Raw genomic sequence first — 21448 nt, 5'->3', positions numbered from 1 at the left:
AGTAGACGGTGAAGCAACAGCTCCCCCTGTGGCCAGAATCGAGCATAACCTCCTGAAGCCGGGAAGCCGGAATGATAACTTGCCTCTGTGTCTGTCTACATATGTTGTATGTCTAATTGGCATTGAATGTTTACCATGTATATGTGCATTGTAATCTGCCCTGAGTCCCCTGCTCGGTGAGAAGGGCGGAATAGAAATACTGTAAATCTATATAAATAAAAATGTCATGTTCGTTTGTGGGATTCACAGAACTCAAAAACCACTGGACGAACTGACACCAAATTTGGACACAAGGCACCTAACAACCCAATGTACATCCTTCACTCAAAAAAAATGATTTTGTCATTTGGGAGTTGTAGTTGCTGGGATTTATAGTTCGCCTACAATCAAAGAGCATTCTGAACCCCACCAACGATGGAATTGAACCAAACTTGGCACCAAACTCCCCTGACCAACAGAAAATACTGGAAGGGTTTGGTGGGCAGTGTCCTTTGGTTTTGGAGTTGTAGTTCACCTACATCCAGAGATGACTGTGGACTCAAACAATGATGGACCTGGACCAAACTCTACACGAATACCCAATATGCCCAAATGTGAACACTGCTGGAGTTTGGGGAAAATAGAATCTTGACATTTGGGAGTTGTAGTTGCTGGGATTTATAGTTCACCTACAATCAAAGAGCATTCTGAACTCCACCAATGATGGAATTGAACCAAATGAGGCACACAGTTCCCCCATGACCAACAGAAAATACTGGAAAGGTTTGTTGGGCATTGACCTTGAGTTTGGGAGTTGTAGTTCACCGACATCCAGAGATGACTGTGGACTCAAACAATGATGGACCTGGACCAAACTCTACACAAATACTCAATATGCCCAAATGTGAATACAGGTGGAGTTTGGGAAAAATAGAATCTTGACATTTGGGAGTTGTAGTTGCTGGGATTTATAGTTCACTTAGAATCACAGAGCATTCTGAACCCCACCAACGATAGAATTGGGCCAAACCTCCCACACAGAACAGCCATGTGGGCCACAGCAACGTGTGGCAGGGGACGGCTAGTAGTAGTAGTAGTAGTAGTAGTAGTAATAATAATAATAATAGGTCAAGTCGCCTTGTTGGTTGAGCAAATGGCAAGGGCCACATTGGAAATTGGACTTAGCTTTATAGTCCCAAATTTTCAACAGGGGGTCTCAATGGGCTGTGCCCCCCAAGTGAGGACAAGGAGGGGTTCGCCTTTGTCCCTTTGGAGAGAGAAAGTGGGGCGCAAGAGGGTGAGAGCGGCCTCACCTTGGAGCAGATGTCGTGGAGGGCGGTGGCGATGTCCTTGGCGGGCGCCTGGCACCGGAAGACGTGGCACTTGAGCATCTGGGCCAGCTGGTCCCGAGCCACGTACGCAAAGTCCCTGCAAGAGCAGGAGAGGCAAATATGAGGGTGTGATGGGGTGGTCTTCCCTCCTCAGGCATATACACACATCCCACCCCCCATCAAGCAACCCCAGTTTGCTGCCCAGCAAAATCCCCCTTAGCCATGAATGCAAGAAGACATACCTCTCCCTGAATCCCAAAGTGGAGCATTAAGGAAAGGGAAGAAAGCAGCAATAGTTAGCAATGTTGAGTGTGGAGCGGTATCTGCCCTTGGATCTAGAGCAGGCATGGGCCAACTTTGGCCCTCCCTCCAAGTTTTAACTACAGGAAAGTAGATTCCACCTGAACATGAAGAAGAACTTCGAAAGCAATATTCCTGCTTCTTGGCAGAATGGGGTTGGACTGGATGGCCAACTCTTCCAACTCTAGGATTCTATGACTGTGAGAGCTGTTCAGCAGTGGAACTCTCTGCCTCGAAGTGTGGTGGAGGCTCCTTCTATGGAGGCTGGGTGGCCATCTGCTGGGGGTGCTTTGAACGCGATTGTCCTGCTTCGTGGCAGAATGGGGTTGGACTGGATGGCCCACCAGGTCTCTTGCAACTCTATGATTCTATGACTGTGAGAGATGTTCAGCAGTGGAACTCTCTGCCCTGAAGTGTGGTGGAGGCTCCTTCTATGGAGGGTGGATGGCCACCTGCTGGGGGTACTTTGAACGTGATTGTCCTGCTTCTTGGCAGAAGGGGGTTGGACTGGATGGCCAACTCTTCCAACTCTAGGATTCTATGACTGTGAGAACTGTTCAGCAGTGGAACTCTCTGCCTCGAAGTGTGGTGGAGGCTCCTTCTATGGAGGCTGGATGGCCATCTGCTGGGGGTACTTTGAACGTGATTGTCCTGCTTCTTGGCAGAAGGGGGTTGGACTGGATGGCCCATGAGTTCTATTCCAACTCTATGATTCTATGACTGTGAGAGCTGTTCAGCAATGGAACTCTCTGCCCCCAAAATGTGGTGGAGGCTCCTTCTATGGAGGCTGGATGGCCATCTGCTGGGGGTGCTTTGAACGCGATTGTCCTGCTTCTTGGCAGAAGGGGGTTGGACTGGATGGCCCATGAGGTCTATTCCAACTCTATGATTCTATGACTGTGAGAGATGTTCAGCAGGGGAACTCTCTGCCTCGAAGTGTGGTGGAGGCTCCTTCTATGGAGGCTGGATGACCATCTGCTGGGGGTGCTTTGAATGTGATTGTCCTACTTCTTGGCAGAAGGGGGTTGGACTGGATGGCCCATGAGGTCTCTTCCAACTCTATGATTCTATGACTGTGAGAGCTGTTCAGCAGTGGAACTCTCTGCCCCAAAGTGTGGTGGAGGCTCCTTCTATGGAGGCTGGATCGCCATCTGCTGGGGGTGCTTTGAACGTGTTTGTTCTGCTTCTTGGCAGAATGGGGTTGGACTGGATGGCCCACCTCTAGGATTCCAACTCTAGGATTCTATGTTTTGGACTTCAACTCCCACAATTCCTAACAGCCTACCAGATGTTAGGGATTATGGGAGTTGAAGTCCAAAACATCTGGATGAAGGGCCGAAGTTGGGCCATACCTGATCAATAGAGAGCTCTCTATTGGCTGATCGAAGGAACTCTTTCCCTGAAGTTAGGAACTCGAGGTGTTTTGCTTCCTGCCTCCGTGGAGGGTTCACTTCCCCCTTCTATTTCCTTCCAAAAGTCCTAATAGTGTGACTTTGTGGCCCTTTTGTTTGGGAGGGGACCCCAAAGTGCCCCCATATCCTCCCATGGAGGAGCTTCCTTGTCTGGGGGAGTGGGATGCAGATCGAGCCATAGTACCATAGTCACCTACGGACCCACCACCAGCATACTACGCATCCTCGGACTACGAGGGATCGCCTAAGTAAGTAAGTTGTAACGGGCAGATGCCCATTTTCCAGGATCCAGGAGATCAGTGAAGAAGGATGAGACAGAGACAGCTTTTGCAAGTTCACAGAATTTAATGCTTACCCAGGGTAAGGGTGCTCCAGCTTCCAAAAGTGGCTGATGTGGCACAAAGTACAGTATATTCTGGCGTATAAGACTACTTTTTAACCCAAGAAAATCTTCTCAAAAGTCAGGGGTCGTCTTATACGCGGGTGTAGTCTTATGCATGGGAGTTGTCTTAACTCTATATTTTAACTGGAAAAGTTGGGGGTCGTCTTATACGCCCAGTCGTCTTATATGCCGGAATATACGGTAAGTAAGGTAAGGCCGTAAGTTGTGATCTCTGGATTCCCTGTCATAGACACCAAGGGGTCTGCAACAGAGAGGGGGCACTCCTTGCTGAACAATTGCCCAAAAATGCCCCCCATATCCTCCCATGAATCCAGCCCCCACCCAGGACCCCCAACAGCCCCCCCATCACAGTCATGTTTCCCACCTGCCGCTATCCCGGCCGACCCCCCAGACACGGATGCCGGCGATGGGTTGGCTGTGCAGCACCGTCCGCTCCTCCGGGTCCAGCAGAGCCAGCGTCTCCTTCTCCAGGGTCAGGATCATGGCCTTGCCCTGTGCAAAAAAAAAGGAGGGGGATGAGGTAAGAGGGACCATCCTCAGAATCAGCAACACACACCCTGCTTCCTGGAGTGATGTAATAGGTTAGTGAAAAGAGGCCTGAGAATTGGTCTGTTGGCTAGCGGAGTTAGCTAGTGAGAAGATTGCAGCTATTTGGGAAGGATAGCTGGGAAGTGGAGAGACAGATCCCAAAAGACAAGGACTGTCTGTGTGGAGGAGTTTAGAGATTACTGTCAGAGAATCAATCCTGTTGGTATTTCTGTGGAGGGAGAGAGAAGTTTTTCCTGCGTAACTAAGTCTGAACTGCTTTATGTAACCACATGTTTTTTAAGACAATGCTCTGAAACAGCTAAGCTTTAGACCTGAATTGTTCCAGTTCTCTCAAATAAACATCATTGTTTTGTTGCTCACAACAACTGCCTCAGGTGTGCCTCTCTGGATGAAGTTTTAAAAAGCAGTTTCCTGCAACAATCAAGAGTCTATGGTGGCAGCATATAATTTAAACTTTAGTGTTACCTCAGAAACACAAGCCTGAGGGCTAAATCCAACACACTCTTGCCTCAGAATACTTTCAGTAAGCCAAGGGCTTATCAGCGCTTCTAAGTTGGTGGGTGCCAGAGGGCTTTCAAAAAGGGGTTTTCGGCCAGAAGAAAGTTCCAGCTTTCCTTACAGCTTTTTTGTTTTGTGTCCTTTAATTACCAGAAGCCACATTCAATCGCAAGTGGTGTCCAGTTTTGGGATTCTTTATATTCCCAAATTAATTCTCAATACTCCTTTATAAAGTACCAACCGCTCTCCAGGGACAGAGGAGCCCCCTCCCCAAAAAAGCACCTAGCGAGAGGCTCACCTCCGGCCACTTCCCCCGGGGGTGGGGCCCCTCCCCTGCCAACTGCCGGATGCAGCTGTTGACCGCGGCGCTGCTCCGGCCAAGGGTCAGTTCCTCTTCGGACATCTCCACCCAGCCCAGCGAGCGCACCAGGAAGCACTGTGAAAGGGGATGGGGTGAGATTGGCATGAAAGAGAGGTCAGTTTGGGGGGTGGGTGGGAGCGGGAGAGGGAAGGACATTAGGAAGTTCTGGCTCACCCTTTCCTGCTTTCCCTTCAACCTTTGCAAATAGACTCAGCGCAAAAATTATTCAATTTATACCCAGATAAAGATCCAGGTAAAAACATATTCCAAACTAAAAGCCACCACATGCCCTGACTTGAATGTGAAAGCCTTCTTTGGAAGCTGACCTGAATAAGGACGCCTGTGCCCCTCCCCCTGCCCCACATATACATACACACATCACCCCCCCCCCCCAAACAGGTAAGAAGAGGGCCTACAAAGAAGGCAGTGTCACAATGTGTGTGTGTGTGTGGGGGGGGGATATTCCTGTGGAAGAGGTCAAGAGGTGCCCCCCCCCCAATCCCAGCCTCCTTTGAGGCCAAAGCCCCTTCAAGCCAGGCCCATGTTACCTTTGATCCCTGGGAGACGCCCAAGAAGGCAAGCTCTTCCTCTTCTTCCTGCAAAGACCTGCACAAATACAGAAGGGGTGTCAGGGGTTAATTCCCCACCTGGATGGCCTCAGGGCATGTGCAGAGTTCCTCCTTAGCCTCCGCCCTTCTGGGGAAGGATGCCCCCCTCCCATTGTCACAATGAGGCCCCTCATTGTGAGGGATCCTTATGGGGAGGGACTCTCTTTTGGGGTCCCCCGTCCCCACACTCACCGGCCACTGTGGTCCCCCAAGCGCAGGGTGGAGTGGCCCTCGTCCAGGATGGCCTCAGGGGTGGCTTCTCCCCCCTCCTCCTCCGAGGGGATCTCCTGCAAAGGGGGGGGGACAAAAGAGGGGGGGATAAGAGCACGGCTTAATAAACAGGACACTTTAATGAGACATTTTTAAAAGGCCTTCGTTTTGAGGAAAGGGCAGGAGACCAAAGAGAAGGAGAAGAAGGCCAACCACAAAGACTCCAAGAGTCAAACAGGGCTGCTGAGAAGTCTTTGGCTTTACCCAGAATTCCATGAGGCTTATGCTAGGTTTCCAAACAATGCCTGATCTGACAAGATTTTCTATAGACAAACCTTAAATCCCAAAAACTGGTTTCATTTTCCACCAGACTTTGACTTTAATTGATGAATTCTTTCGGATCTACGTAAACATTGGGCCTCTTGTCGATTCTGGCTAATCTCCAGATGCCGACTCTGCTTATCTGACTCTTCATTACCTTTCCCAGGTGTCAGACTGTTTTCCAAACTAGAATCTGGAGAGCTCACAGGTGGAGGGCGTAAACCTTCCTCCCAAGGCCTGACAGGAACATTCTCATGAGAATCTGCCCTTTGCACCGAAGCCTCTCTGTCAGTGTCTGCATGAAGCTCATTAACCAAGGTGTCTCCATCTTACACATCAGAGTCAATCCCAGCATCCCCCACATCAGAAGCAACAGGGGACTGATTTCCCTCCTCATGACCCACATTAGACACAGGTTCAGGTTCAATCACAGCCTGAGTCCCAACACTGGTGAGCAAAAGGAAGGAGGAAGTGGCTCAGAGGATGGAGCGACAGCACCCCCTGTGGCTGGAATTGAGCGCAACCTCCAAGGCACCCAAAAAGCTGGACGTCAACGCACCATCCCTCCTTTCCGTTCTGCCTGTCTTTGTCCTGTCTATCCAAAAATTACCGAATGTTTCCCATTTATGTGTAGCGTGATCTGCCCTGATTCCTCCTGGGGAGATAGGACAGAATAGGACAGATTGGAGAGATGGGCCAAAACTAACAAAATGAAGTTCAACAGTGACAAATGCAAGATACTCCACTTTGGCAGGAAAAATGAAATGCAAAGAGACAGAATGGGGGACAATGAGGCCTGGCTCGAGAGCAGTACGTGTGAAAAAGATCTTGGAGTCCTCGTGGGGAGGAAGGTTAACATGAGCCAGGAATGTGATGTGGCGGCAAAAAAGCCAATGGGATTTTGGCCTGCATCAATAGGAGCCTAGTGTCTAGATCTAGGGAAGTCCTGCTCCCCATGCTCTATTCTGCTTTGGTTAGACCACTTTACCTGGAATATTGTGTCCAATTCTGGGCACCACAATTCAAGAGAGATATTGACAAGCTGGAATGTGTCCAGAGGAGAGCGACTAAAATGATCAAAGGTCTGGAGAACAAGCCCTATGAGGAGCGGCTTAAGGAGCTGGGCATGTTTAGCCTGAAGAAGAGAAGGCTGAGAGGAGATATGATAGCCATGTATAAGTATGTGAGGGAAGCCACAGGGAGGAGGAGGGAGCAAGCTTGTTTTCTGCTTCCTTGGAGACTAGGACGCAAGGGAACAATGGCTTCAAACTACAAGAGAGGAGATTCCATCTGAACATGAGGAAGAACTTCCTGACTGTGAGAGCCGTTCAGCAGTGGAACTCTCTGCCCCGGAGGGAGTGTGGTGGAGGCTCCTTCTTTGGAAGCTTTTAAGCAGAGGCTGGATGGCCATCTGTCAGGGGTGATTTGAATGCAATATTCCTGCTTCTTGGCAGAATGGGGTTGGACTGGATGAAGGCCCAGGAGGTCTCTTCCCACTCTAGGATTCTAGGATTCTATGATTCTATGAATATAAATAAAGTATTATTATTCTTGATTTTGGATCCATTGACAATTATTTCTGCCTGATTATTTTTATATCATTCAGTTATTACTTGGCAAGATATCTTTCCCAGTCTGAAGTTTCCACAGACTTGGGATAGGGACTCGTGGTTTACAGAGTCGAAGGCTTGAGAGACCTCCAGTCCTTCCTTTAACGTTGCTTGGTTGACTCCCTTAATGATGTTCCTAATGGGGTCAGCCAGCATCCTTTGCTTAATGAATCCATATGGGTCTTCTTCCATTAAATTTGGAATCAACTCTTTCAGTTCGTTAGCTAATATTTTTGCAAAACTTGCAATCTCCATGACATAACGTGATTGGCCTGCATGAATTGGGGTCATCCTCCTCCTTATTTAGTTTTTAATTGTGTTATTATTGGACAAAGGAGATGCTCAAGAACAACAACAACACGAGAGTCAGAAGCATTGCTGCTGGAAATGATCAGTGCAGTATTGCCCAAACACACACACACACACACACACATATACATGGTGATCGCAGGAAATATTGTATACGCTGTTGCAACCCAGAGCAGGAAACGAGACCATTAGATAACAATCCACCACACTTGACTGTGGGAAAAAACAACCCCTTTTTATTGATGAAAAATGGTTACAAAATAGAAGAAAATGCAAAGTCAAAAAGCCACAGTAAAATTCAGCAGTCAAGAATATCCATGAACTAGATCAATATCCAAAAGCAACACTGTAAAATCCTGGAACCTGTTAGCAATCCACTAACCGTACTTGGAGCACTAGAAGCCTCTTGGGATGTAGGCCACGGGAAACGGGAAATCTGCCAAGGTAATGCCTCAGTCTAAACGATGCCTGATCTAACGAGACAACCTGGCGAGAGGCACTTAAAACTGGAGAAACTGTTTCGTGACACGCCTCCAGGCTTTGAAGCCTGTGCTTCCTTTTCCCTTAATCTGCTTGACCTTCGCAGACTCTGCGATTCACTCCTGTTTTTCCAAATCTGTCCTTTTCTATCCTCATTAAGGAAGCCAGGTGTTAGCTCCTCTGGAGAGCTATCACCGCTTGGCTCTGAAACAGTTTCACTTTCCAAGCCACTGACCTCAGAATCAACATTTTCATTACCATCAGGGAACAATACATGTTCAGTAGCATCAGGAAATACAATCAGAGAATCAGGTTCAGGTTCAGCAATCAGAGAATCAGGTTCAGGTTCACACGCAGGCTGAACCCCAACATATGCTTAATATTGGAAACATGAAGACATTCCCACTTAACATGGTGGATCTGGCAGAGATGGGCAAACTGACTGTGCTTATGTTTACAGGGCCAGGCTCAGCACAGCGGGGTAAAATTGCTAAGTTGCAGAAAATCCCGTTGATCGAAAGGTTGGCAGTTCAAGCCCAGGTCGGGGTGAGCACTCACTGTCAGCCCCAGCTCTCTACCCACCTAGCGCGACTCTAAACATTTTCGCAGAAGCAACATCTGTTATAGAACTCCAGTATGCTGATGACAATATCGTCTGTGCACATTCAGAAGAAGACCTACAAGCCACTCTAAACACCTTCGCAGAAGAATACAAGAAGCTCGGCCTGTCATTGAACATCGAGAAAACTAAAGTGCTCTTCCAGCAAAAGTCACCAGCCCATCCCTCTCCAATGCCAGATACAGCTTCATGGTGTAACATTAGAAAATTTGGACCATTTCCACTCCCTTGGCAGCCACCTTTCCACCAAAGTCAACATCGACACCGAAATACAACACCGCCTGAGCTCTGCGAGTGCAACATTTTTCCAAATGAAGCAAAGAGTGTTTGAGGACCGGGAAATCCGTAGGGAGACCAAGGGGCTTGTTTATAAAGCTATTGTCCTCCCAACCCTGCTATACACCTGCGAAACGTGGACTGTCTACAGACGTCAACATTGAGACTGAAATACAACACCACTTGAGCTCTGCATGTGCAGCATTCCTCCAAATGAAGCAGAGAGTGTTTGTGGACCGGGACATCCGTAGGGAGACCAAGGGGCTTGTTTATAAAGCTATTGTCCTCCCAACCCTGCTATACACCTGTGAAACGTGGACTGTCTACAGACGTCAACATCAACACCAAAATACAACACCGCCTGAGCTCTGCGAGTGAAGTTTTTTTCCGAATGAAGCCGAGAGTGTTTGAGGACCGGGACATCCGAAGGGAGACCAAGGGGCTTGTTTATAAAGCTATTATCCTCCCAACCCTGCTATACACCTGCAAAACGTGGACTGTCTACAGACGTCAATTTTGACACTGAAATACAACACCGCCTGAGCTCTGCGAGTGAAGTTTTTTTCCGAATGAAGCCGAGAGTGTTTGAGGACCGGGAAATACGTAGGGAGACCAAGGGGCTTGTTTATAAAGCTATTCCCCTCCCAACCCTGCTATACACCTGTGAAACGTGGACTGTCTACAGACGTCAACATTAACACCAAAATACAACACCGCCTGAGCTCTGCGAGTGAAGTTTTTTCCCGAATGAAGCCGAGAGTGTTTGAGGACCGGGAAATACGTAGGGAGACCAAGGGGCTTGTTTATAAAGCTATTGTCCTCCCAACCCTGCTATACACCTGCAAAATGTGGACTGACTACAGACGTCAATATTGACACTGAAATACAACACCGCCTGAGCTCTGCGAGTGCAGCATTTTTCCAAATGAAGCAGAGAGTGTTTGAGGACCGGGACATCCGTAGGGAGACCAAGGGGCTTGTCTATAAAGCCATTCCCCTCCCAACCCTGCTCTATGCCTGCGAGACGTGGACTGTCTACAGACGTCACATGCAACTCCTGGAACGATTCCATAAGCGCTGCCTCGGAAAAATCCTGAAAATCTCTTGGAAAGGCAAATCTCTTGGGGAAACAAACTTTTTAAACATCACATAAAGCTTTTTTCGTATCAGATAATGACTGAAGAAGGCAATAACACAGGATGCTGAAAATACCCCGACTTTATGTCCATCCCATTTATCGCTCCTCACACTCTATGAATTAATAAGAACGTCTCACCTTCCAGAAGTCGGACTCCTCCGAAGGGTCAGCCTGGCCAAAGTCCATCCAGGTGAGCTGCAAATGGAGGACGGAGGGGAAAAGATGAAATGTTGTTGTTATTGTTGTTAATAATAATAATAATAATAATAATAATAATATTGTCTGAGCATGCCAGGAGCCAGAATTCTGATAGGCTACTGCCCCTAACTTGCTGCTGAGACAAACGGTTTTAACTGACACTTTCACTTTGGAGAGTGAAGAGAGTGCTGATTGGAAACAGCCAGGAAGGAAATGGCTGCCAACTCTCTGAAGCTTGACCATTTCCAAGGCATGAAGCACATTTTAAAGACCGTTTAATGGGACTGTTTATTCCCTCTGTTCTCTGTAAGAATTCACATTTTAACTGATACTTTCACTCTGGAGAGTGAAGAGAGTGCTGACTGGAAACAGCCAGGAAGGAAATGGCTGCCAACTCTCTGAAGCCTGACCATTTCTAAGGCATGAAGCACATTTTAAAAACTGTTTAACGGGACTGTTTATTCCCTCTGTTCTCTGTAAGAATTCAGATTTTAACTGACACTTTCACTTTGGAGAGTGAAGAGAGTGCTGACTGGAAACAGCCAGGAAGGAAATGGCTGCCAACTCTCTGAAGCCTGACCATTTCTAAGGCATGAAGCACATTTTAAAGACCGTTTAAAGGAACTGTTTATTCCCTCTGTTCTCTGTAAGAATTCAGATTTTAACTGACACTTTCACTTTGGAGAGTGAAGAGAGTGCTGACTGGAAACAGCCAGGAAGGAAATGGCTGCCAACTCTCTGAAGCCTGACCATTTCTAAGGCATGAAGCACATTTTAAAGACCGTTTAAAGGAACTGTTTATTCCCTCTGTTCTCTGTAAGAATTCAGATTTTAACTGACACTTTCACTTTGGAGAGTGAAGAGAGTGCTGACTGGAAACAGGCAGGAAGTTTAATGGGACTGTTTATTCCCTCTGTTCTCTGTAAGAATTCAGAGAGACTGCTGGATATATTGTTTCTCTGTTTGACCTTTTTAACTGAAGTAAAGTTACTGTTACTCATTATACAAATCTGAGTGACACATTATTATACTGCAGGGTTTATTTTGGTTCAGAAACAGTGGTAAAGCTTCTATTTATTTACTCCACAACCCCGCACACTTACCACTAAGGAGAAGGTTAACTCAAGCGAGTTTTTAACTCTTCTCAGGAAGATTCCCGATTTTCCCAAATGGTTATGAATGTCATTTTCCAAAAGGTTATGGATATTTCCATTTCCCAAAAGGTTATGGCATCGTTTTTCCAAAAGGTTATGATCTCCCTTTCCAATTTTTTTTTTTTTGTTCTTAGGTTATAAAAGTTATTATTTCCTCATTGATTCTAGTATAAAAACATGGGAAAAGTTATTAAACTGCCCAAACTTTGTATTTTTGGGAGGAAGGTACATCCTGCGATAGCACATTTCGCTATAGGATTTCAATGCATATCTCATCATTGAGTCTTGACCAATTCAACCGAGTTTGTGGCAGCCACGAAAACAACAAAGTTTGAGGACTAGAATAACTACTTGCAAAGTATGTGCCGCACAACGAAACAGGAAATAACACTTTCAAAACAGGAACAAAACTTTTCTCAAATTGGGTTGTTGCAGGTTTTTTCGGGCTATATGGCCATGTTCTAGAGGCATTCTCTCCTGACGTTTCGCCTGCATCTATGGCAAGCACCCTCAGAGGGAGTGAGGTCTGTTGGAACTAGGAAAAAGAGTTTATATATCTGTGAAATGTCCAGGGTGGGACAAAGGACTCTTGTCTGCTGGAGCTATGGGTGGATGGGTTGTTGTAGGTTTTATCGGGCTATATGGCAGTTGTTCTAGAGGCATTCTCTCCTGACGTTTCACCTGCATCTATGGCAAGCACTCTCAGAGGTAGTGAGGTCTTTTGAAACTAGGAAAAAGGATTTATATATCTGTGGAATGACCAGGGTGGGACAAAGGACTCTTGTCTGCTGGAGCTAGGGGTGGATGGGTTGTTGTAGGTTTTTTCGGGCTATATGGCCATGTTCTAGAGGCATTCTCTCCTGACGTTTCGCCTGCATCTATGGCAAGCATCCTCAGAGGTAGTGAGGTCTGTTGGAAGTAGGAAAAAGGGTTTATATCTCTGTGGAATGACCAGGGTGGGACAAAGGACTCTTATCTGCTGGAGCTAGGGGTGGATGGGTTGTTGTAGGTTTTTTCGGGCTATATGGCAGTTGTTCTAGAGGCATTTTCTCCTGATGTTTCACCTGCATCTATGGCAAGCATCCTCAGAGGTTGTGAGGTCTGTTGGAAGTAGGAAAAATGGGTTTATATATCTGTGGAATGACCAGAGTGGGGCAAATGACTCTTGTCTGCTGGAGCTAGGGGTGGATGGGTTGTTGTAGGTTTTTCCGGGCTATATGGCCATGTTCTAAAGGCATTCTCTCCTGACGTTTCACCTGCATCTATGGCAAGCACCCTCAGAGGTAGTGAGGTCTGTTGGAACTAGGAAAAAGGATTTATATATCTGTGGAATGAACAGGGTGGGACAAAGGACTCTTGTCTGCCGGAGCTAGGGGTGAATGTTTCAACTGACCACCTTGATTAGTATTTGATGGCCTGGCAGTGCCTGGAGCAAACTTTTGTTGAGAGGTGATTAATGTAATTGTTGTTTCTCAAATTTTTATATATCTGTGGAATGACCAGGGTGAGACAAAGGACTCTTGTCTGCCGGAGCTAGGGGTGAATGTTTCAACTGACCACCTCGATTAGCATATAATGGCCTGGCAGTGCCTGGAGCAAACTTTTGTTGAGAGGTGATTAGATGTCCTTGTTGTTTCTCAAATTTTTATATATCTGTGGAATGACCAGGGTGAGACAAAGGACTCTTGTCTGCTGGAGCTAGGTGTGAATGTTTCAACTGACCACCTCGATTAGCATATAATGGCCTGGCAGTGCCTGAAGCAAACTTTTGTTGAGAGGTGATTAGATGTCCTTGTTGTTTCTCAAATTTAGTCACAAGGCCAGTTGTGTCTGGACACACACACCCCATACGCACCTGCCTCTCCCTGGGGGGGCTGCCTCCCCCGGTGTCGTCTGCGCTGTTGTCGTTGCTGTCGTGTGGGGCGGTCCTCCTTCCTCGGGGGGGCTCCCACTGGGTGGTCCCGGTGGGGATGTGCCAGTAGTAAGTGCCGGACGTGTCCTGGACCCGCATCCACCCAGCCGGGAGGTCCGAGTCCGTCTCCAGGGAGTTGCACAACCAGAAGGAGTCTGAGGACAGGAAAGAAGGGGCAGGCGAGTGGGTGGGTGGGTGGGAAGAAGAAGACCTACAAGCCAAAACCAAGGTTACAACAACATCTGTTATAGAACTCCAGTATGCTGATGACAACGTCGTCTGTGCGCATTCAGAAGAAGACCTACAAGCCAAAACCAAGGTTACAACAACATCTATTATAGAACTCCAGTATGCTGATGACAACGTCGTCTGTGCGCATTCAGAAGAAGACCTACAAGCCAAAACCAAGGTTACAACAGCATCTGTTAAAGAACTCTAGTATGCCGATGACAACATCATCTGTGCACATTCAGAAGACCTACAAGCCAAAACCAAGGTTACAACATCTATTATAGAACTCCAGTATGCTGATGACAACGTCATCTGTGCACATTCAGAAGACCTACAAGTCAAAACCAAGGTTACAACAGCATCTGTTATAGAACTCCAGTATGCTGATGACAACGTCGTCTGTGCGCATTCAGAAGAAGACCTACAAGCCAAAACCAAGGTTACAACAACATCTGTTTTGGAACTCCAGTATGCCTGTGCGCATTCATAAGACCTACAAGCCAAAACCAAGGTTACAACAACTTCTGTTATAGAACTCCAGTATGCTGATGACAACGTCGTCTGTGCACATTCAGAAGAAGACCTACAAGCCAAAACCAAGGTTACAACATCTAGAACTCCAGTATGCTGATGACAACGTCGTCTGTGCGCATTCAGAAGAAGACCTACAAGCCAAAACCAAGGTTACAACAACATCTATTATAGAGCTCCAGTATGCCGATGACAATGTCGTCTGTGCGCATTCAGAAGAAGACCTACAAGCCAAAACCAAGGTTACAACAACATCTGTTATAGAACTCCAGTATGCTGATGACAATGTCGTCTGTGCGCATTCAGAAGAAGACATACAAGCCAAAACCAAGGTTACAACAGCATCTGTTAAAGAACTCCAGTATGCTGATGATAACGTCATCTGTGCACATTCAGAAGACCTACAAGCCAAAACCAAGGTTACAACATCTATTATAGAACTCCAGTATGCTGATGACAACGTCATCTGTGCACATTCAGAAGACCTACAAGTCAAAACCAAGGTTACAACAGCATCTGTTATAGAACTCCAGTATGCTGATGACAACGTCGTCTGTGCGCATTCAGAAGAAGACCTACAAGCCAAAACCAAGGTTACAACAACATCTGTTTTGGAACTCCAGTATGCCTGTGCGCATTCATAAGACCTACAAGCCAAAACCAAGGTTACAACAACTTCTGTTATAGAACTCCAGTATGCTGATGACAACGTCACCTGTGCGCATTCAGAAGAAGACCTACAAGCCAACACCAAGGTTACAACAACATCTATTATAGAACTCCAGTATGCTGATGACAACGTCGTCTGTGCGCATTCAGAAGAAGACCTACAAGCCAACACCAAGGTTACAACAACATCTATTATAGAACTCCAGTATGCTGATGACAACATCGTCTGTGCGCATTCAGAAGAAGACCTACAAGCCAAAACCAAGGTTACAACAGCATCTGTTAAAGAACTCTAGTATGCCGATGACAACATCATCTGTGCACATTCAGAAGAAGACCTACAAGCCAAAACCAAGGTTACAACAACATCTGTTATAGAACTCCAGTATGCTGATGACAACGTCGTCTGTGCGCATTCAGAAAAAGACTTACAAGCCAAAACCAAGGTTACAACATATAGAACTCCAGTATGCTGATGACAACGTCGTCTGTGCGCATTCAGAAGAAGACATACAAGCCAAAACCAAGGTTACAACATCTTTTATAGAACTCCAGTATGCTGATGACAACATCGTCTGTGCGCATTCAGAAGACATACAAGCCAAAACCAAGGTTACAACATCTTTTATAGAACTCCAGTATGCTGATGACAACGTCGTCTGTGCGCATTCAGAAGACCTACAAGCCAAAACCAAGGTTACAACAACATCTACTATAGAACTCCAGTATGCTGATGACAACGTCATCTGTGCACATTCAGAAGAAGACCTACAAGCCAAAACCAAGGTTACAACAGCATCTGTTAAAGAACTCTAGTATGCCGATGACATCATCTGTGCACATTCAGAAGAAGACCTACAAGCCAAAACCAAGGTTACAACATCTGTTATAGAACTCCAGTATGCTGATGACAATGTCATCTGTGCGCATTCATAAGAAGACCTACAAGCCAAAACCAAGGTTACAACAACATCTATTATAGAACTCCAGTATGCTGATGACAATGTCATCTGTGCACATTCAGAAGAAGACCTACAAGCCAAAACCAAGGTTACAACAACATCTGTTATAGAACTCCAGTATGCTGATGACAGCGTCGTCTGTGTGCATTCAGAAGAAGACCTACAAGCCAAAACCAAGGTTACAATAACATCTGTTATAGAACTCCAGTATGCTGATGACAACGTCGTCTGTGCGCATTCAGAAGAAGACCTACAAGCCACTCTAAACACCTTCGCAGAAGCATACGAGAAGCTCAGCCTCTCACTTAACATCAAGAAAACCAAAGTGCTCTTCCAGCAAAAGTCACCAGCCAATCCCTCTCCAATGCCAGAGATACAGTTTAATGGTGTAACATTAGAAAATGTGGACCATTTCCACTCCCTTGGCAGCCATCTCTCCACCAAAGTCAACATTGACACTGAAATTCAACACCGCCTGAGCTCTGCGAGTGCAGCATTTTTCCGAATGAAGCAGAGAGTGTTTGAGGATCGGGACATCCATAAGGATACCAAGGTGCTTTTTTATAAAGCTATTCCCCTCTCAACCCTGCTATACGCCTGCGAGACGTGGACTGTCTATAGAAGTCACATGCAACTCCTGGAACGATTCCATCAGCGCTGGAATATCCTGCAAATCTCTTGGGAAGAAGACAGGCAGACAAACGTCAGCGTGCTGGAAGAAGCCAAGACCACCAGCACTGAACCGATGGTCCTCCGCCATCAACTCCGCTGGACCGGCCACGTTGTCCGGATGCCTGACCACCGTCTCCCAAAGCAGTTGCTCTACTCCGAACTCAAGAATGGAAAACGGAATGTTGGAGGACAGGAAAAGGGATTTAAAGATGGGCTCAAAGCCAACCTTAAAACCTGGCATAGACACTGAGAACGGGGAAGCTCTGGCCCTTGAGCGCTCCAGCTGGAGGTCAGCTGTGACCAGCAGTGCTGCAGAATTTGAAGAGGCACGAATGGAGGGCGAAAGAGAGAAACGTGCCAAGAGGAAGGCACATCAAGCCAACCCCGACTGGAACCGCTTTCCACCTGGAAACCGATGCCCTCACTGCGGGAGAAGATGCAGATCAAGAATAGGGCTCCACAGCCACCTACGGACCCACCACCAGAATATGACACTTGGAGGACCATCATCCTCGGACTACGAGGGAACCCTGAAAGTTGGCAGTTTGAATCTGCTGGACAAGGTGAGCCCCCACTGTTAGCCCTAGCCCCTGCCAACCTAGCAGTTCAAAAACATGCAAATGTGAGTAGATCAATAAGTACTGCCTCGGCGGGAAAAGGCAAAAGACGCTCCAAGAAGACTTGCAAGCCACACAACCAGGAGGTGACAGCACATGCTTGGAAATGGAGGACACCTCTCCCAGAACCAGAGCTGAGCGCTGCCTCCAGAAGCCGGAACTGAAAGAGGAAGCCTTTGCCTTTGTTTGTGTTTGTGTGCCTCGTTGTACGTGGCTGCAAGGCACTGAATGTTTGCCTATGTCTGCTGTAAATACTGAGTAACCTACACACAACCAGGTGACAACACATGCTTGGAAATGGAGAACATCTCCCCCAGAACCAGAGCTGAGCACTGCCTCCAGAAGCCGGAAATGAAAGAGGAAGCCTTTGCCTTTGTTTGTGTTTGTGTGCCTCGTTGTACGTGGCTGCAAGGCACCGAATGTTTGCCTATGTCTGCTGTAAATACTGAGTAACCTACACACAACCAGGAGGTGACAACACATGCTTGGAAATGGAGAACATCTCCCCCAGAACCAGAGCTGAGCACTGCCTCCAGAAGCCGGAAATGAAAGAGGAAGCCTTTGCCTTTGTTTGTGTTTGTGTGCCTCGTTGTACGTGGCCGCAAGGCACTGAATGTTTGCCTATGTCTGCTGTAAATACTGAGTAACCTACACACAACCAGGAGGTGACAACACATGCTTGGAAATGGAGGACACCTCTCCCAGAACCAGAACTGAGCGCTGCCTCCAGAAGCCGGAAATGAAAGAGGAAGCCTTTGCCTTTGTTTGTGTTTGTGTGCCTTGTTGTACGTGGCCGCAAGGCACTGAATGTTTGCCTATGTCTGCTGTAAATACTGAGTAACCTACACACAACCAGGAGGTGACAACACATGCTTGGAAATGGAGGACACCTCTCCCAGAACCAGAGCTGAGCGCTGCCTCCAGAAGCCGGAAATGAAAGAGGAAGCCTTTGCCTTTGGTTGTGTTTGTGTGCCTCGTTGTCTGTGACTGCAAGGCACCGAATGTTTGCCTATGTCTGCTGTAAATACTGAGTAACCTAGTAGAGGGCTCCTCCCTCCCTCCCTCCCTCCCTCCCTCCCTCCCGTCGGCCCCCCGTCCACCCACCTGCTTCCTCGGGGGAGCTCCCGGCGGGGCTTCCCTGGCTGAGGGTGGCCCAGCTAGAGTCCTCGTCGCTGCCGGCGCCGTTCCGCATCCCGAAGAGGAGGCTGGCGCTGCGGCCTTGGTCCCCGCCGTTCCCCCGCGGAACCGCGGCCCGCTCCGAGCTGTGCTCCTCCGACTCTGTGGCAGCCTCGCTCTGCACCGGCGTGGAGTCTTCTTCTTCCTCCTCCTCTTCCTCCTCCTCTTCCTCCTCCTCGTCTTCGTCCTTCTCTTTCTCTTCCTCCTCCTCCTCCTCTCCCGCCATCAGGAGGGCGTTGAGTGTCTTGGGGGGCAGCAGCAGTGGGGGGCTGACCTCGTTGCGGTTCTGGTCGCGGCCGCGCTCGGCCGCCTGCCGCAGCTGGTTCTGCCCGTCCTTCACCCACTTGCTGTTGGCTGGAGGGGGCTCCTCCAGGGTGGAGGGGGCCGAGGGCGGGGCCAGCACCACCCCCTGCAAGTCGGAGGACGAGGACGAGGACGAGGGGGGAGGGGGGCCCTTGTGGGGCAGGGCGGGCTCCAGCCCGGAGAGGCTCAGCCCCAGGCAGACGTTGTCGTTGGCCAGGTCGCCACGCTTGCTCACCGAGCTGGACATGGCTCCTGCTGAGGAGGAAATCACAGCATTTTTTTAAAAAAATTTAAATTATTTTTTTTTAGAAGAAACTAACAAGTTTATTGAAGTATAGAAGAAGCTTGATGGTTTCAGTGTTTCTTAGCTCTTAAAGGCACATTTCTTCAGAGGTTACATTTAATACATTTCATAAAACAACTCTTAAGAGAACTATTCCTTTTACTAAACAGGTTTTGAACTTATTTTCCTTCAAAATGTGTTTCTTTCCTTAACCCATTATTTCAGGTACAAGCTTATTCTTTCCTTGTGTTATTTCTTTTGCAGTAGAGATGCTTACTGGGTTTCTCTCACCCTTTCTACTCATACACTAACTACTAACCTAAATAAGTCAACTTGACCTATCTATTTTTTTTTCAATTAATTTTTTTATTTATTGTAGCTTTAACATATTCGGTATTTAAACATTCTTATACTTATCACTTTCCATTAACAATTGTACAGAACATGTATGTCTTGATACCTATAATATTTCATTCTCCTGCTTCATGACATCCAATCACCCAGTGCTAACCCTTCACCCCCGACCAGCCAATTACAATACTTATTTCCAAAAATCAGTTGTTTCTATTACAGGTTTGGTCCCCTTACCTTCTATATATACACAGCATTAACATCCAGGACCAATGCTATTGGGGTGCCGTGGCTGGGTGGCCACGATCACACAGCCCGGAAACGACACAACAACACAACAGTGATTCCAGCCATGAAAGCCTTAGACAATAAACAAATTCTCGAAGGCTTTCATGGCTGGAATCACTCGGTTCTTGTGGGTTTTTTCGGGCTATAGAGCCATGTTCTAGAGGCATTTCTCCTGACGTTTCGCCTGCATCTATGGCAGTGGTTCTCAACCTTCCTAATGCCGTGACCCCTTAATGCAGTTCCTCATGTTGTGGTGACCCCCCCAACCAAATTTGGCACCATTACTAGATACACCCAAATTTGAATACTGGTGGGGGTAGGGGGGGAGGGTTGGTTTTGTCATTTGGGAGTTGTAGGTAAAGGTTTTCCCCTGACATTATGTCTAGTTATGTCTGACTTGGGTGTGGTGCTCATCTCCATTTCTAAGCCAAAGAGCCAGCGTTGTCCATAGACACCTCCAAGGTCATGTGGCCAGCATAACTGCAGGGAGCATGGTTACTTTCCCACCAGAGCAGTACCTATTGATCTACTCACATTTGCATGTTTTTGAACTGCTAAGTTGGCAGAAGCTGGGGCTGACAGCGGAAGCTCATGCCGCTTCCTGGATTTGAACCTGCATCTTTCGCTCAACAAGGCTAGGCCCCGCACGAAGCCTCCCTCCCCTAGATCTTGCTCCTGCCGGGCACAAGGCAGCCATTTTGAGGGGGCGGGGCCAACTGAGGCCCCTTCGCGACCCCCCGAAAATGGCCCAGCGACCCCCCTGGGAGTCGCGACCCCCAGGTTGAGAACCGCTGATCTATGGCAAGCATCCTCAGAGGATGCTTGCCATAGATGCAGGCGAAACGTCAGGAGAAATGCCTCTAGAACATGGCTCTATAGCCCAAAAAAACCCACAAGAACCTAATAAACAAATTCTTACAAGCCTCTCCTCACATGCAAACCAAGGGACGATACAGTGAACGTCTATACACAATCTTGAGTCTCATACAACATATGTTGGAGAATGCAAGGAACCAGTGAGTGTGTGTGTGTCGACTGTAAAATAAGATGCATGAAGCTGATTGGTCGGGGAGATGGCTGAGCCTGGGAATTTTGAATACTGTTACATTTTTGTTCAGGCTTGAGCTATGCAAGTGCAGAGAGAGAAAAAGAGAGAAGCAGAGAGAGAGAGAGAGTTTGGAGTGTGCTCTCACGTCATGAGCTGCTGAAGAAGTTTATCCACATGGCCGAACGAAAGACCGTTTTAAATCTCTCCTAAAAGGACATCATGTCAGTTGATGCAACTGATCACACTGTACATATGAGGGTTGATTGAAAAGTAATGCCTCCTCAACAGATGGCAGTACTGGTATGCGGCAGGTACTGACTTGTTCAGTAGACTCTCCTCTATAGTTCCATTTTGAAGAGAAGCCTTAGCATTGAATGGTTGTGTTGTTCAAGTGCGAAGTATGGAACCCTGCGCAGATGGTCGGTCAATGCAACTTAAGCAACGTGCACTCATTGAATTCTCGAAAGCAGAAGGTGTCACCCCAAATGTAATGAAAAGTAATGCCTCCACCTTCATAACTCCTCAACAGATGGCAGTACTGGTGTGCGGCAGGTACTGGCTTCTTCAGTAGACTCTCCTCTATAGTTCCATTTTGGAGGGAAGCTTTAGCATTGAGTGGTTGTGTTGTTAAAGTGCAAAGTATGGAACC

The 21448-nt window shown here is 47.4% G+C and overlaps 1 protein-coding gene across 2 annotated transcripts in view; it reads right to left on the bottom strand.

The window, feature by feature from the left end:
* APBB1 (amyloid beta precursor protein binding family B member 1) overlaps positions 1-21448 on the bottom strand; it is a 41214-nt gene that overhangs the window by 11267 nt on the left and 8499 nt on the right. Inside the window, exons 3-10 of one of the 2 annotated variants that reach the window (XM_067466388.1) lie at positions 18455-19084; positions 13612-13823; positions 10543-10599; positions 5634-5728; positions 5382-5439; positions 4771-4908; positions 3790-3917; positions 1293-1407 (exon numbers count right to left, since the gene is read on the bottom strand). In XM_067466388.1, the coding sequence (XP_067322489.1) occupies positions 1293-1407; positions 3790-3917; positions 4771-4908; positions 5382-5439; positions 5634-5728; positions 10543-10599; positions 13612-13823; positions 18455-19076 (1425 nt within the window). In that variant the 5' untranslated portion in view covers positions 19077-19084. The remainder of the gene's footprint in view (positions 1-1292; positions 1408-3789; positions 3918-4770; positions 4909-5381; positions 5440-5633; positions 5729-10542; positions 10600-13611; positions 13824-18454; positions 19085-21448) is intronic. The other variant, XM_067466389.1, reaches the window with a different exon arrangement.

This window comes from Anolis sagrei, chromosome 3, assembly GCF_037176765.1.
Source record: "Anolis sagrei isolate rAnoSag1 chromosome 3, rAnoSag1.mat, whole genome shotgun sequence".
In the NCBI taxonomy this organism is placed as follows: Eukaryota; Metazoa; Chordata; class Lepidosauria; order Squamata; family Dactyloidae; genus Anolis; species Anolis sagrei.
The sequence above is the reverse complement of the archived record's forward strand: the minus strand, read 5'-3'. Positions and strand labels throughout refer to the sequence as shown.